At 40.9% G+C, this 14422-nt stretch overlaps 1 protein-coding gene across 1 annotated transcript; it reads right to left on the bottom strand.

Moving 5' to 3' along the window:
- Positions 1-5796: 5796 nt before the first annotated feature.
- On the bottom strand, positions 5797-14102 carry LOC112771128 (protein PAT1 homolog). The gene is made up of 5 exons (XM_025815757.3): positions 13544-14102; positions 12467-12606; positions 12083-12139; positions 10083-10146; positions 5797-8833 (listed from the first exon to the last, which is right to left on the bottom strand). The coding sequence occupies exons 1-5, from the start codon at positions 13632-13634 to the stop codon at positions 6528-6530; spliced, it is 2658 nt and encodes an 885-aa protein (XP_025671542.1). The 5' UTR covers positions 13635-14102; the 3' UTR covers positions 5797-6527.
- Between the last annotated feature and the right edge of the window lie 320 nt (positions 14103-14422).

The following is a 14422-nucleotide window of genomic DNA, read 5'->3' as shown; positions in this document are numbered from 1 at the left end:
CACAGGTAGTCAGTTCCCAAATTAACGGAGACTACCAAACACAAGATCCCCTACTCCAACAATACCTCACCAAGTTAAACGAACTAAAAGAAGGATTCGAACATGTTACCATACAACACGTTCCCAGGGAACGAAACGCTAGGGCAGACCTACTTTCCAAACTAGCCAGTACCAAACCAGGACATGGTAACAAATCGCTAATCCAGGAAGTCGTTAAATCACCATCCATATCGATAACGACCAACACTTATCTGACACTCTCGAACCAGGGATCATGGACCTACCCCATCCGGCAGTACCTCCACAACGGAACACTACCAGAAGACCCCAAAGAAGGAAAACGAATAAAAAGGTAAGCCGCCAACTACACAGTTGTCGCAAGACACCTATATAAGCGCGGATTCTCGGAACCCCTACTCAAATGTGTCGAACCCGGGGACACGGAGTACATACTCCGTGAAATCCATGAAGGTTGTTGCAGCCATCGCATAGGGGGTAAAACCCTAGCCCAAAAAATCATCAGGGCAGGTTACTTCTGGCCCACGGTTATCCAAGATTCCATGCAGTTGGTAAAAAACTGCGATAAATGCCAAAGACACGCCAATATCCACCAGGCCGCCCCCCACCAACTCAGCATCATATCAGCAGAGCGTCCTTTCGGCACCTGGGGGATCGACCTTGTCGGACCATTTCCTACGGCACCCGGTCAACTCCGATATCTCATCGTCGCCATAGACTATTACACTAAATGGATCGAGACCGAACCTCTGGCCTCCATCACGGCAACCCAATGCCAAAAATTCCTCTGGCGACAAATCATAACCCGATTCGGGATCCCCGAGATCATCATCTCGGATAACGGAACCCAATTCACCGATAAGAAATTCAGAGAATTCCTAAAAGGGTTGCATGTATCCCACCGTTTCAGCTCAGTAGAACACCCCCAAACAAACGGACAAGTGGAATCCACAAATAAAATAATTATCAAAGGACTAAAAAAGCGACTCGACGGCGCCAAGGGGCTGTGGGCTGACGAACTCGGCTCAGTTTTATGGTCATATCGAACAACCCCCCAAACGGCCACAAGGGAAACCCCTTTTCGACTAACATACGGTGTGGAAGCCGTCATTCCGGTAGAAATAGGAGACCCTAGCCCAAGGAGAATGGTCGGGGGTCACGACGAAGAAGCAGAGCGAGACCTCACCAACGAGATAAGAAGCATAGCCCACATCAGGAAACTAGCCCTAAAGCAAAGAATCAGCCTAAGGTATAATAACGGCGTCATCCGAAGAGAATTCGTACCCGAAGAGCTCGTCCTACGGAAAAACGACATCGGAGTTCCAACCCCGGGTGAAGGAAAGCTCGCCCCCAACTGGGAAGGACCATACAGAATCAAGACGGTAGTCGGAAAGGGAGCATACAAGCTCGAACGGCTAAACGGCGACGAAGTCCCGAGGACATGGAACGCCACCAACCTGCGACGATACCACACTTAGGCTGACCCCCCTAGGTCATCCCCTAACGTTGTTTTTCCCCTAATTATTTCCCGCTTTATTTTTTACCTTAGTCTTCTGTACAGCAAATTTTCCTATGTTTTTCTTTTAAGTGTCAATCTCGGGTACTCTTTTCCGCCATAAACGGAGGGTTTTAACGAGGCCTGATCACCAATAAAATTCCATCAAAGCCATTTTCCTAAACATGGAATAAACACACGGGCAAAGCAAGGGGACCGATCACCCCCTGGCCCTAGATACGGATATCCACAAAAATTTGACCTCACAACGGTCCGCTAACCTAAACAAAGGGACAAAGAAACAACGACCTAAAACGGAATACACAAAAAGGCCCAAACGACCCAAAGCAAACTTCAAAAGTTTCGATCACACGGCCGCACGGCCAAAATCCACAAAAACATAAAACGAACTTCAAAAGTCACGATTACACGGCCACACGGCCAAAACCCATAAAAACATACAAAAAGTTCAGTTACAACTACTCGAGGTCGACAATCTCGCCATCACGAACAGTCCTGAAAGCTCCCATCACAGATACGTCCGCGCCAGGCGCCAGGACCAAAGCTTGAGCCCTCATCGTCTCCTCGGTAGCAGCAACAGCTTCCTTCACATCAGCAAGCAACACAGCTTTCTCCTCTTTCAAAACCACGGCCTCCGCTTTCAAGCCGGCCACCTCATCCTTCAACGTACCGACATCTGCCAAAAGAACGGCTGCACGGCACTCAGCATCAGAAGCCTTCCTCCGCTCTTCCCCAAGTTGAGACAAAAGTGAAGTCTCAACCTCGGAAAGGCGAAGGATCTCGGCGCCAGACTCCTCAGATGACTTCACAGCTCACTCCCTCGCTGACTCGGCATCAGCAAGTAACCCCTTCAACCTCGCCACCTCGGCCTGAGATTGACGAAATTTCTTATCCAAAAGACCCACCTGCCATCACAGGCTCGGCCTTCCGGACAATCACAGCAGAACGGAGAAGAGATCGATAAAGGGACTTAGCCTGAAAAGTCACATCGCACTCACGAAAGAAATCTTCCATGCCCGGCATGAAGTACTCATCAATAAAGGCAGGAGCATCAAAGCGACGATCCATCACCGACGGAATCGCGCCCTCTCCCTCCACCACATTCTCGCTTTCAACATCCTCCGAACGCTTCCGCTTCCGGGAAGCACCCTCTGGCAACACCACAACCACCTCATCCTCAGCCTCCACACCTCGACCCGACCCCTCGGTACCACCTTCAGTCAACACGAGATCCTCAGAAACGGTTCTCGTACCATCAGTGGGTCGCGAGTTCGGAGTAAAAGGGGTGCCACCAGAAGAAGTCCCCTGAGACAGTTGAGCCCTCAACCGAGCAAGAGTCGTCAAACCTCCAGCCATCTCAACTGCAAAATAACAAGAAACATAAGTACCAAACTCGGAACCTCCACAAAAAAAAGGGGGAAAAACGGCTCACACACCGACATAAGACCGACAAGCAACCGGGTCACCCATCACATCCCGAGGATTAAGAGGACGCTCCCCAAACAACTGCCACAGAACAAGAGCGACATCCCACTCCTCCGAAGTCAAGAACTCTTGCGTGACCCGAGTAAGAACCGACGGCCCAGCCATAAAGTTCCAATAGGTGGGGAACCGCCGCTTACCCTCCAACGTCAACCAGAAAGGATGATGCCCCCTTGCGGGACGGACCTTAAAATATCCACTCTTAAAACCGTGAAAAGAATCTTCATACAACCCGAAGATCCGACGATGAGGCTGGGCTCTAAAAGACATATACCCCTTCTTGTGCTTCCCCTCCTTGGTCAGAAGGGTACACAAGTAGAGGAAAAGGAAAACGTTTACCGAGGCAGGAAGCTCCAGAAACTCACAAACGAGCTCGAAAGACCGTATCGCCGCCCAGCTATTCGGATGTAGTTGGGACAGCGCCACGGAGCACCGGCTCAATAACTGTTGAACAAATGGGGAAAAGGGGAGCCGAACACCGAGCCGGGTAAACATCACCTCGTACACCCACAACCAATCCGGTACTGTCGGAGAGTCAAGATTGGTATAGCAAACCCTCTCATCAACCCCAGGGAGAGAAAACTCGTAGTGGCTTTCGGCGTCGCCACCCCCACAAACAGCTCCTTGATCACGGAGCCGCTGGAGGTCCGCCTCCGTCATCAGCGACGGCGTCCCCCACACATCACTAGTAACCCAAGAAAAAAGGTCAGGGACACCCCCCGCCAGGGCCACCGGAGCCTTCATACCCTCAGTCCTTCGACGAGCCATACCTAAAACAGCGACGAGCACCACCGTCAGCCAAACCTCGCGGCAGAAAACGGTGGAGGAAACCAAACAAGACACCACCATACACTACCAATTACACGGTGGCGCTCGCCCCCCTTGCAAAACCCACTACCCTAACAGAACTATCTACCACCATGCAATACCATCATACACCGAAAAGCAATTCTAATCTACACTAAGCAGAGAGAAAACAAAAATGCAAAGGAAGACAAAGCATAAATCACAGAAGAAACAAGAAGAAACAGAAAAACACCAACCTGATGATGCAGAGAATAAACCCAAAGAGAAAATGCCACGGCAGAAGCTCGACCAAAGCCACAGAATGCGAAAGGAAGGAAAAAGATGTTTTTCATTAAAGAAAGCGATAGAGAAATGAAGCAAACGAGGGAACTGAAGAGAGAAAACTCAAACGGTTTTGAAAAAATAAAATAACGCAAATACCCCTGGAAAGCAAAGCAAACATAAGGGCAATAGAGGAAAACGTCCCCTTACATTAAATGCCCCCTCGGAAAAAGAAATTAATAAATCACGCCTCGAAGAACGCAATAGGCGCAGCAGACACGGAAGAGTCACGTCAGACCAAAACGGCCAGACGAATCTTCCACGAGACAAAAACCGAGACACCGATCTCCTTTCGAAGAACCAAAACGATCACCCGAGAAAAACTAAAGACCTAGCCCACGGTAAAAACCATATCTCCCAACGACAGACCGACCTTGCTCGCTCTCCCGCTGCGGGGGCAACTGTTACGGATCCGAGCCACGGATCCTGGACCCGGGACTATACCCAAACCCGGGTTCCCGGGTCCAACCCGCACCTCTCTCCTAGAAGGCCCGAAACCGGCCCTCCAGAACTCCTAACCAACTTTCGAATTCAAACGTCTACCTTATCTTAGCAAAATAAGATAAGATAAGATACTCGTCATCACCTATAAATAGAGGACCCAAGTCCCTCTAGGTATTCACTTATTCCTCACACCTTACACCTGTCAGATCCATTCTGACTTGAGCGTCGGAGTGTCTTTGCAGGTACCCTCCCCCCCATCACTCCAGTCAAGCGATCCGGTCTTCGCCTCGACCCGCAGGTTCCTGATCCACCCTTTAACCCGTACCAGAGACATCTTGTACAAATACAATATCAAAATCATTATTATCTATTGAGAAATTATTTTTATTTTATATATCTGCTATACCTTTGTATCTAACAAATTTGAAATTATCGTCTTCATGGGTCCTTTGTCGTATTGTGTGCGGTACGTGCTTCATAGTTAGTAGCTGAACAACGGATATAATTTGATTAGAATGATAACACTGGAAGAAACAAAATACTTAACTTACATATTTTTTTTTTTTTTGTTATCTTTTATAATCTTCCCATAAACCATGTTTGGGAACTTGATTAAAAACCTATTTCAAGGGGAAGAAAATAATTGTTTTCGTAACTGTAGAAAAAGTATATTATAATCGTTTCGACAGAATTTAAGCTGTTTTTGAGCCAGTTTCAGCAAAAGTTTGAGCATTGTTTTCGTTTTGAACACTACATATAATATTATGTTTCTACCAAAGTAATCTTAACTAACAATACATTGTCTATTCGTCCATTATCCATTACATATATAAAACAAACTCTGCTAGCGTATTTATATTGACACCTACTCAACAATGCACACAGCCGTACAAATTTTACGTGGAGTATAGGCACCAAATCTGTATCATCCATCTTAAATAGTGAGGTCCATAAAACACCAAAATAAATTATATGTACTTCTCGTCTATTATCCAAGCTCATTTTTATAGATAATCGCATCGTTGATTTTAAAATTTAATCTTTCTTTTATATAAATGTCAGAACAATACATACCAAAAGAAAAAGGCTATCAAGGAGTAAAACCATTGCTATCAGTATCAATATCCCGATAACTCGATAAGAATAGCGCATTGTAGAGCCCTATTATTCAACATTCAAAATTCAACATATATTGCTAAATGTGCAAGTGCTAAATGAAATCATATATTTCCTAGGGAAATCATGCAAAAGTCAGAAACAGTTGGAGGATGAAATTTAAGTCGCCTCATAAGTAACGAAATACATGACATATCTACAAATTGTTAACAGTGATGAAAAGATTATAAAATTATGCAACCAAGGTCAATATTAACTTATTCTCCGGTACAGTGCTTTTGAATTTTTCAGCAACGCCACATTGTTAGAGCCCGTTTCTCAGCGAAATTTGCAACATCCCCAATGGTCCATGCCACGTTCCAGTTGAAATGGTTATATATCACAGGTAACCATGTGAACACAAGTACACAGCCCACCCCATTCCTTGTGTATGTAATAATAATAAGGAAACATGGGAACCAAATATGTACCTAAGACCTGTACATGCTAACCGCTAATGTTTTTTCCTAACAGCCACACATGGTAACAAAATAAGGCTCCCCTTGTCAAAAGTAAAAGTAAAGACATGAGGGAACAGATCAAGCCAAGAACACCATCATCACGGGCCTGATTGCAAATCACAATGCTGCACATCATTATTGGCATTATGATATGTAAGATGTAAGATAAACGAGGCAAGGCAGAAGAACCCCACCACAGATGCAAGTCACATTCAATTTTGAGATAGTTTCCACATGTAACAGAACAACAGATGCAAGGATGTCCGCAACACATTCAATGTGGTTTTCACCCAAAAGTCATTCGGTAGGTAAGCTTTGTCTCTTCAACTTAGCACTGTCTCTGAGTTCACATGACTGCCGCCGCTACTGCCTGCGTTATTGTTAAATCCAACCACAGGAACCGAGCGCTGTGCGAAATCCAGTAATAACTTCCGCTGGCGGTCATCAGTGTGAGGGAGACTTGCACGAAGGAGTTCAACAGGCATTTCCTTGCTAATTGCTTTAGCTGCATCCGATCCAATGTCATCGACATTTGCTGGATTTTGTATAAGCAGGGATTGCATGATACTTTGGTATTTATTCATGCAATACTTTGTCAGAAGGCCAAAGAATTCATCAAATGAGGCCTGCCAAAACGAACGATTACCCATATTGTAGTTGCATGCAGCATGATGATCAGTTAGAAGTTCAGTAGCCCTCTCAAGAACAGATACTAAAATAAGAGAAGCCCCATCTCCAGCAGAGCTTCCAAGAGGACGAAGAGGAGGCTGCTCCGCAGAACAAACAACTGCTGCAAGACAAGCACTGAGAGCACCAAGATCCATTCCTTGAACACATTGGCAGACAATTTTAGCAAGGTCACTTGTAGTCTCCAAAGATGCTGGATCTGCAGGGAGACCACCAAATAAGAATCTTAGATGACGGAAGATTGCCATAGAGACTATCCTCATAAGTTCACTACCAGGAAGAAGCAACCGAAGATACTTTGCAAGGAGCTTACGTCCCTTGGCAATAGATACTAATCTCAAGAAAACTACATCATCCTTAGCAGCAAGTCCAACTTTATGTCCATTTTTCCCCAGTGGGTCAACAAGCTGAAGTGAAGTTGCTAATCCTTCCAACAGGACCTGTCGTCTTCGTCTTAATTGGCTCCCCCCATCTTGTAGCTGATTACACTTTAGGAAACGATCAATATCATCTACATCAAGGAGCAAACACAGACCATCCTCAATTGTGACTCTAGCTGCAAACATAGGCTCCTGTTCAAGAGGCTTTTCTGAAATGCCTTGCTCAGAGCTACTGGTAAAAGAAGAGTTTGGAGGATCAACCTCCAAAAGAGGCCGAGGGCGTCGAATAGATGAGAATGTAATCCTACCCATGGCATCAACCTGGAGAAAAGCATGCTGATCAGAATTAGAACGAGATCGTGCAGGAACTTCCCTTATCTGGGTTGGGCAAAACAAATTTTTTGACTTTGCCACAGGAGCCTTTTTTGCAAGACAAGCTTGGTGATAATAGTCATCCACATACGGGTCGTTACTATGAGTCACAGCATGCTGCATTCTAAGAATACTCTCAATTTCATCACTTGTCATATATTTGGACCTAAACTGTAATGAACCACTTTCACTCTTCTGGCTACCGGCATCAGAATTCTGTTGGGAGAAACGGAGACTATGTTTTCCTTTTTGATTTGATTTTGGCCTATGATCTCTAACATCACCCAGACCAAGCATATGTTCATATTTTCCAAGAGACGAGCTAGAAGAAAGGTGGGGGTTAAATAAATGGGACTTGAAACCTGATAAATAGCTTGCAGATTGCTGAACAGGATGATGCAATCTGTGTTGCTGTTGCTGTAATTGAGTCATTAAGTGTGAAGATATTGATCCATTGTGAAGGTGTAATTGCTGCTGCAACATATTACTAAGAAGGTTTGAATGATCTCCAGGATATAACGCTGCCTGGTTGACCAGTTGGTTCTGAATTCGCTGAAGAGCAGAACCAGTAGGAAACTGGCGCATGTTTCCACCAAAATGAGACCCATGGTTTAATCCACTCAACTGTAGTGCAGAATTAGAAAGATGAGATAGATTTTGAGATGAAACTCCCATCTGAGCTCCTCCAGCATGATATGAAATGTTCAAGTGGCTTGCACTATGACTAGGAGAAGTCTGCTGAGACCTGCCACCAGGAGGAGGAAAAGAAGTAAATGAAGACTTTGGTACCAAAATTGGTTCACTGGAATAACGAGTAAGCTCTGGCTGCTTTTCAGGATATGAAGATGTTCTGTACAAAGGCTTTGATTCTTGTAGCTGAGGGAAGGAGGAATGTGGCTGTGATGACCATCTTTTGCCATCCTGAGATGTTTCAGTTTCATAAAAAAGTTGATCAAGCCAGTTAGCAACGGGTTCACTAGAGCGATGCTGGAGTTGGTATTGTTGTGGCTGCCTTTGCTGATCAGGATAGGAAGACGTTCTGTACAAGGGCTTAGGTTCATTTAAATGGGCGAGAGAAGAATGGGGATGCGATGACCATCTTTTGCCATCCAGAGAACCTTCACTATCATAAGCATTCATGTGGTCAGGCCAGTTCATATCATCCCTTTGTGGCCATTCAGAAGTCGAATCTGCGTAAAAATAAAATATAATTCAGTCCAGTGCCAAAAAACAGATTACATTAGTTAAGAGGGAGGAATATACATGCTAAAACTAGTCACTGTAAACACAGAACATACCAACATCTTATACAATCTATTCTTACAAGTGGGTTTCACATGCACATGCACACGCACACAATCAAACCTAAATTCACAATACTAAAGGCAATTCCTTTGATGAAAGAGCATGTATAGCTATAAGGAACTATTGTCATTCATACACTCAAATATTGAAGTTGCCATTTCAACAGATCTTTTAGTTGAATAATGTTAGATCACCAATTACAAATAAGCTTGCAGCAAAGCCAAAAATTTAATAATGAAAATATGATTTGCGTAAACCTATGGTTTGCTGCATATTTATTATCGAAGTTCCCCGTGACATATTCAGAGAATAGGGAAGGTATACAAAGTGTGAGTAAAGAGGCTAATGATGTTAAGTGCTTTAAAAGAGGGAAGAAAAAGAGAGGGATAAAATGCAAAAGAACCATATCAGCAGTGAACATTATTTCTCCAGGAGCAGACAGAAAATCCTAGAGAGAAAATAATCAAATCAATTTTTTTTTTCAGTTGCTATTTAGTTCTAACAAACTTCCAACATTATAAGAAAAATTAGGTTCTTGCTGTTAAGCAACGTCATCAATGTACAGAAACTTGGGGAAATTTGCAAAATGATCAGATTATGGCTGTGTTTGTATGTGCACATAAACCAAACTATGTTATCCTTCTATGTCCGTATTAACAAAAGCCAATTGAAGAAAAAACAAGTATTATCCTGAATCCCGATAATTACTAAATATTTAACTTATACTTCAGTTACTTCACAGATAAGTGGCCAAAATATGATTATCCTGGACTAGAACTAGAGGGAGAGAAGGTAGAAACAGTGCAAGAACAAGTAAGATGATTCTATTCCACAGCTTTCGCCTGATATCAGTATAACCTAGGGAATACAGAATGAATATATGTGCTAAAGGGTAATGGAGAGACTCTTTTCTCTCCAAAATCTATCTTCACTCTACTGAATAGTTACCATCTTCTATACATTTTTGCTACCAACTTTTAACAACAAAAAACCATTAGTCAGGCATTTTTCCTGTCAGATGTAGGACACTAGGAGTATAATAAATGAAAATAGAATATCAATGAGTAATGTTAAACGAGTATAAAAATTTCAAAAAAAAAATTGAGATAAGGAAAAAACAGTTGCTTTACTCACTTTCTCGTGATCCTCGATCGCCAATAACTCCTGGACTTCTTGGTCCACTCACATTCTTGTTCAACTGAAATTATATTTAATAACAGTAACAATAAAGAAGCTATTAATATACATAAAGCAAAGCATATGAAAACCCACACAGAGAAGCATAAGATCAAATTCATAACAGAAGCTAGATAACAAAATCTAGATAACAAAATTGAGAACATGTTATCTGGAACATTTTATTTTTGGGATTAAAGACAAACTAAGACAGAAAAGAACAAAAGACAAAGGGAAGAAAAGGATCTTCCCTAGCTTTTCAATCTCTCAAAATGTCTAAGAAAGAAATCCTCTAAAAAAATCATGAGCTTTACACACCAAATGTAGGCAAAACATCCTCTGAAAAGCACATATAGATCATATAAAGAAAATATCAAATCTCTGAGTTTTGTGTCTGATAACACCAAAAACATTCAACTAACTTTAAACTGCCAAAGGAAGCATAATAATCAGATAAAGCTTTCATTAGCCAACTCTTCCACTTTTACTTAAATCATTCTCATTTACATCACAAAATAAGTGGACTTATCAACAGGAAATATTTTGCCAGGCAGGCTAAAGGAGGAAATGGGGAAAAGGATAAAAAAATATTAAAAAAAAAACTTAAAAAAATGGCATACTGCATTGACAATAACAAAACTCATTAACGGAGTTCAGAAATCCATTTTACTAACAATCACTAGAAAGTACATCCTAAATGGCCAAAACTTAGAATCTCTACTTACCTCAGGTGTGTCTGAGAACACTGAAAAAATAAATTTATTTTAATAATCCTTATTTGTGTGATCACTTTTTAAAATAATCGATTATGTGACTACGTTTGAATACTTTTTACATATATGAACTGTGTGCCACACCGTTTTGGTTCAAACAGGGATTTCAAATTTTCAACTCCATCATTGAGGATGTAAGGGCCTATCATTTATAGAGAGTGAATAGGATTTCTAGATGAAAAGCAATTCAGGCACAACTTCACATGGTTCAATCCATGGACAAATTAGTGCAATCAACAGCATCTTTGTTCCTAATTGCAGACCAAGTCCTACCACGTTTATCACAATTCAAAAACCCCTCTGAAAATTCATTGCCAGGTCAGATCACAATGAAAGCTTTTTTTGTTTAGGTTACGTGTCAGGCCAAGCCTGAGGTCAAACACAAGCCATTTCTATAATAGCATAAAAGCAGGTTTACTGTGTTTCCCAGAAAGTCCAAAACTCATGAATCTCATTCCCTCAAATCCTAATTCCTAATCATTGAAAACTATTCTCAAACTGTTCATTGTTTCATTCTGAATCCCAAAATTCTCCAAGTAGATTCCCAGGTTGTTTTCTAATGATGATAGCTACCCACTAACCCCCTCTATATTATCACTTCCCTGTTTGTCCAGAATATTTGTGTCAAATACTCTCTAATTCTCAGCCTTTAATTTTATGCGCACTACAAATGTCTGTTGTCTAGTCAAACAGAGGAAGGTCCACTCTGGCATAATCCTTAGCTTTTATAATTCAACATCTATTTCTCATACAATATTGCCAGTCTAATAGCTATACAACAAAACTCCCCTTTAAATTTCAAGTTGTACTCTCCTATTACGAATAAGAAAGATATGTAAATCACCGGCTTCCTGGATGGTGTGATATCTGATTCTAACCTCCAAGTTAGCATTAGCTCACTTCCAGCTGAACTTATGTATGAAGTACTTAAATGAAAACCATATACTACTAAAGTTTGTTTCCAAAGCTCTGCCTTCACATTTATTTCCTCCTTTCTCAACTCATGCCTTGCAACATATTTTTGAAGCATTGCATGATTACAACATTAATTTTACGAGAGGGAAAAAAGGGAAAAAATTTTATTCAAAAAGAATGATTCTCTCTCTTACCCAATGAATTCAAGCAAATTATGATCATCACACAATAATCAAGCAGCATTCAACAAATCAATCATGTCAAGATTACCTTCATAAAAGTAGTGGTGAGATCATCAATGTCGGAAAGCGATCTTACATCCTCAGCCTTCACAGAAAAAGAAATAGTCAATTGACGATATCTAGCAAATCTCTATAACAAATAGCAAAAACAAAACCTTATCCCACCAAGTGATTCAGCTTAAAATGTAATAAGTAAAACAAATAAAATATCCACTGCTTCCAATCCACCCCCCCCCTTTTTTTTTCTTTTCTCTTTTTGGTCAGGGGAGTATAGAGGACGGGACCAGATGGTAAAGAAAACAAAATATGATGACATTTGGGGGGGGGGGGGGGCGGAGAAAAGTTGGCCATGTAAAAACTGAAAATAGAAGGGGGCAGGGGAAGGGGAATCAACACGAGATTAAAAAACAACCTCATCTCTATTGAAAAAGAAATCCTCTTTAGATTCAACTCGAGGCAAATAATCATCATCTTCTAACCCTCCCAATTCAACTTCCTGGACAGCATCTTTACCAAAGAACGCATATTGTGATGCATCAAAAACTGCTCCTTCTGCAAAACAAATAATTTCAGTTAAAAACTGTTTACCAATTCCCTAACGTGAAAAGTACCAGAGATAATGCATACAGAACAGAGAATTCCCATGTGACCAAGATAACAACAGCAACAACAAAATAAATAAAACAAAAACTAGATAAGCTCACACTTACCAAAAAGACAAGAAATAAAAGATAAGAAAAAATTAACTAACTTAATATGTACAGGTAAGAAAAAATGGTATAATAATTTTAATTTTGAACGGAAAGCAAACATCATTGGAGTACAACAAGACCTTCCATCATAAAATGGAAAAGATATCAACACAAACATTACGCTACATTAAGGCATTGATATGGATAAAAGCTACTACAAGCTCGACAATAATGCACTATCTGTTTTGTCCTTTTGGCTACTGAACCAACCAGAGTAAGCAACACAAAAACCAATCTTCTCCTCAATTGACAACCCCCAACATCCCAACCCCGCAAATACGCACACACAAAAGCAGGCAAAGACAGCATAAGCTCAAATAAGGCAACAAAACCTCACAAACATTCCAAATCATAAGCTATAACCAACACTTCAGCAGGGGAAATTTTCAAACATTTACAGAACTGTCAACTCTAGCCCAATCTCCTGGTTCAGCTACCCTACGGAACATGAAAGAATATTCTACCCCAAACTCAAATGGTTGATCATTGAGCGGCTCTGAACTGAGTACAACACACAAATAAACACCTTTGGAACACAAAGCAGAACAATTCCACTAACGTGGTAGTAACTATTCAAGCATCAAATTTGCCATACTTCGTAACAAATTAGTGGCTAAAAAAGACCAGATCTACAGGAACAAGCTGAATCAGAGACCAAAGAAAGAAACATCAATGAAAGAGAAAAAAAAAATGCTAAAATAAAACAAGGCAATGAATCTAAGAACGGCGAAGCAAACCTGAGGAAGCACCCCCTAATTGCCTAAGATCCTGTGTGCTAGGAGCTGCTCCAAGATCACCCCCAGCTCCAAAAACATCCATATCCACCATGAAAAACCAGGGTAAATTGCAAAAGATTGAAGCTTCAACGAGAAAACAGCATCAAATGCGCAAAAAGGTGGAATCTTGAAACACTATTCGTTGTTTCCCTCCTTCTCCTCAGAGTGTTTCAGCTAAACCGTAAAAAGAAGCCAAATTGGGAGAAGGAGAAGAAGAAACGCAAAGATCTACGCTGAGAATCGAGTACAAAAGAACAAAAAATGGCTTCGATTTGGATCAGAGAGAAACGGAAGAGAGAGAGAGAGGGAGAGAGAGGGAGAAAGAGAGAGAGGAACCCTACGGAGAAGATATTGATCGAAATTTATTGTAGAATTTTGTTTTGAGTTTGTTTTTGTTTTTTGTTTTTGTTTTTTGTTTTTAATTTTTGGTTTTTTCTTTTTCATGTAATAAAAAAACGAGACGAGACATTTTCGCGTTGCCAGCATGCAATATCAGAAGCGTAATGACGGATTTGACCTCGCGATACTCTCCAGCTCCACCCTCAATTATTGTAATTTTATGCCATATGCCATATTCTCCTAAATTATTTAATGTTGCGTAAGTCACAATTAAGAGTGATGAACTACTTGTCCCTCTCTTTTTCGGTTTACTTATTCTGTAAATATTTATAATATTATTATATTTATAATTAAATATTTATATTTTAAAAAACTTTAATTAAATTTTTATACTATTTTTTAATTTTTATAATTAAAATATTATCGTATAAAAAATATTAAAATTAATAAAATATTTTTATAAATATATATAATTAAAGAATTTGATTAAATTTTTAAATA

Source organism: Arachis hypogaea, chromosome 18 (assembly GCF_003086295.3).
Source record: "Arachis hypogaea cultivar Tifrunner chromosome 18, arahy.Tifrunner.gnm2.J5K5, whole genome shotgun sequence".
NCBI lineage: Eukaryota > Viridiplantae > Streptophyta > Magnoliopsida > Fabales > Fabaceae > Arachis > Arachis hypogaea.
Note: the sequence above shows the minus strand (reverse complement) of the source record. Positions and strands in the feature narration are given on the sequence as shown.